Source organism: Buceros rhinoceros, unplaced genomic scaffold (assembly GCF_000710305.1).
Source record: "Buceros rhinoceros silvestris isolate BGI_N320 unplaced genomic scaffold, ASM71030v1 scaffold20237, whole genome shotgun sequence".
In the NCBI taxonomy this organism is placed as follows: Eukaryota; Metazoa; Chordata; class Aves; order Bucerotiformes; family Bucerotidae; genus Buceros; species Buceros rhinoceros.
In genome coordinates, this window is record NW_010420769.1 from 25,330 (window position 1) to 26,408 (window position 1,079).

Below are 1,079 nucleotides of genomic sequence, written 5' to 3' on the forward strand. Positions count from 1 at the left end.
CTTCCTCCTAGAGGGCAAAGCAGAGAAGTTTTCCATTGGTCTCCTGGAGCTTCCGTTTCGGGTTGGGGTGCCTTTCAACATTCCCTTGGAGCTGCAGGACGAGTTTGGCCACGCGACGCAGCTGACGTCTGACACGAGACCAACTCTGGAAGCCAGGTAAGTCAGCCCTCTGGTTTCTGAAGCATTCTGTTTCGTTGTCCTTCGTGATGTGACGTTAACACAGCAGCTCGTTGGGGTTTGTCTCAGTGATATACTGGGTACTTGTGGCGTAAATTATGACGGTTTTGCTTTTATTTCCGTAAGAATATCTGAAAATATCTTGTATATTAAGACGCTGTGGTTATTTTTAAATTGATTCTGTTTTGTTTTCTATGTATTTTTCTAGTGGATTGACATTGCATTATCAAACAATAACTACAGGAACAAAGTGCATGATTAAGGGTGTCACTGCTAAAGGCTGTATAAATAGTTGCCAGGGCAAGGTAGGCTAACAAATTTAAACTTGAATATTTAAAAAAACCCAAACAACCATAGAGCAAATAATATTTGTGTGAAGTGGATTGTCACATAGTGTTATCTAAGTTTGCTCTACGCTAATCACGATTTTCTTGGGTATTCTTGGTATTTCTTGGTAATTTTTTGGTACATTTTCTATATATTTGGTATTTTGGGGGTTATTTTCAAATGGTCTCTTATAGCTCTGCCTGGAGCCAGCCGGTCCTTCCCACAGCTGGAGGAGCTGAGCGGCACAGGGGCTGTGGGGGAGCGTAGCCTGCGTGTGAAATCAGCTGCCTGCCTTTAAACTGGTGCTCACGTGGGTTTGAACCAAATGATCCTGGTGACTTCTGCACTGCAAGAGCACAGGGAGCACTGAAGCCTCTCTGTCTCGTAGCTGAGACGATGAGTAGTAGTAGTTAGTGAGTAGTAACAACTCCAGCTGCTCTAGATGTTTCCCGAACGCTGGTTTCACTCGTGTAGCACGTGGGTGTCATCCCAATCCAGCCTCTCCCTGACAGGTTCCCTGCACCTCCTCCAGACCGAGAGCCGCGCCAGGAGCCCGCAGCCGCGGAGGAGCGGCA

The 1,079-nt window shown here is 46.3% G+C and overlaps 1 protein-coding gene across 1 annotated transcript in view; it reads left to right on the plus strand.

Annotated features, from left to right (window-relative positions):
- Positions 1-482, plus strand: part of LOC104496333 (structural maintenance of chromosomes flexible hinge domain-containing protein 1-like) — a gene marked incomplete at its 3' end in the record, with an annotated part of 17,959 nt that extends 17,477 nt beyond the window's left edge. The window contains exons 19-20 of the mRNA XM_010139428.1: positions 12-156; positions 386-482. Coding sequence (XP_010137730.1) covers positions 12-156; positions 386-482 — 242 coding nt within the window. The remainder of the gene's footprint in view (positions 1-11; positions 157-385) is intronic.
- Positions 483-1,079: the final 597 nt, after the last annotated feature.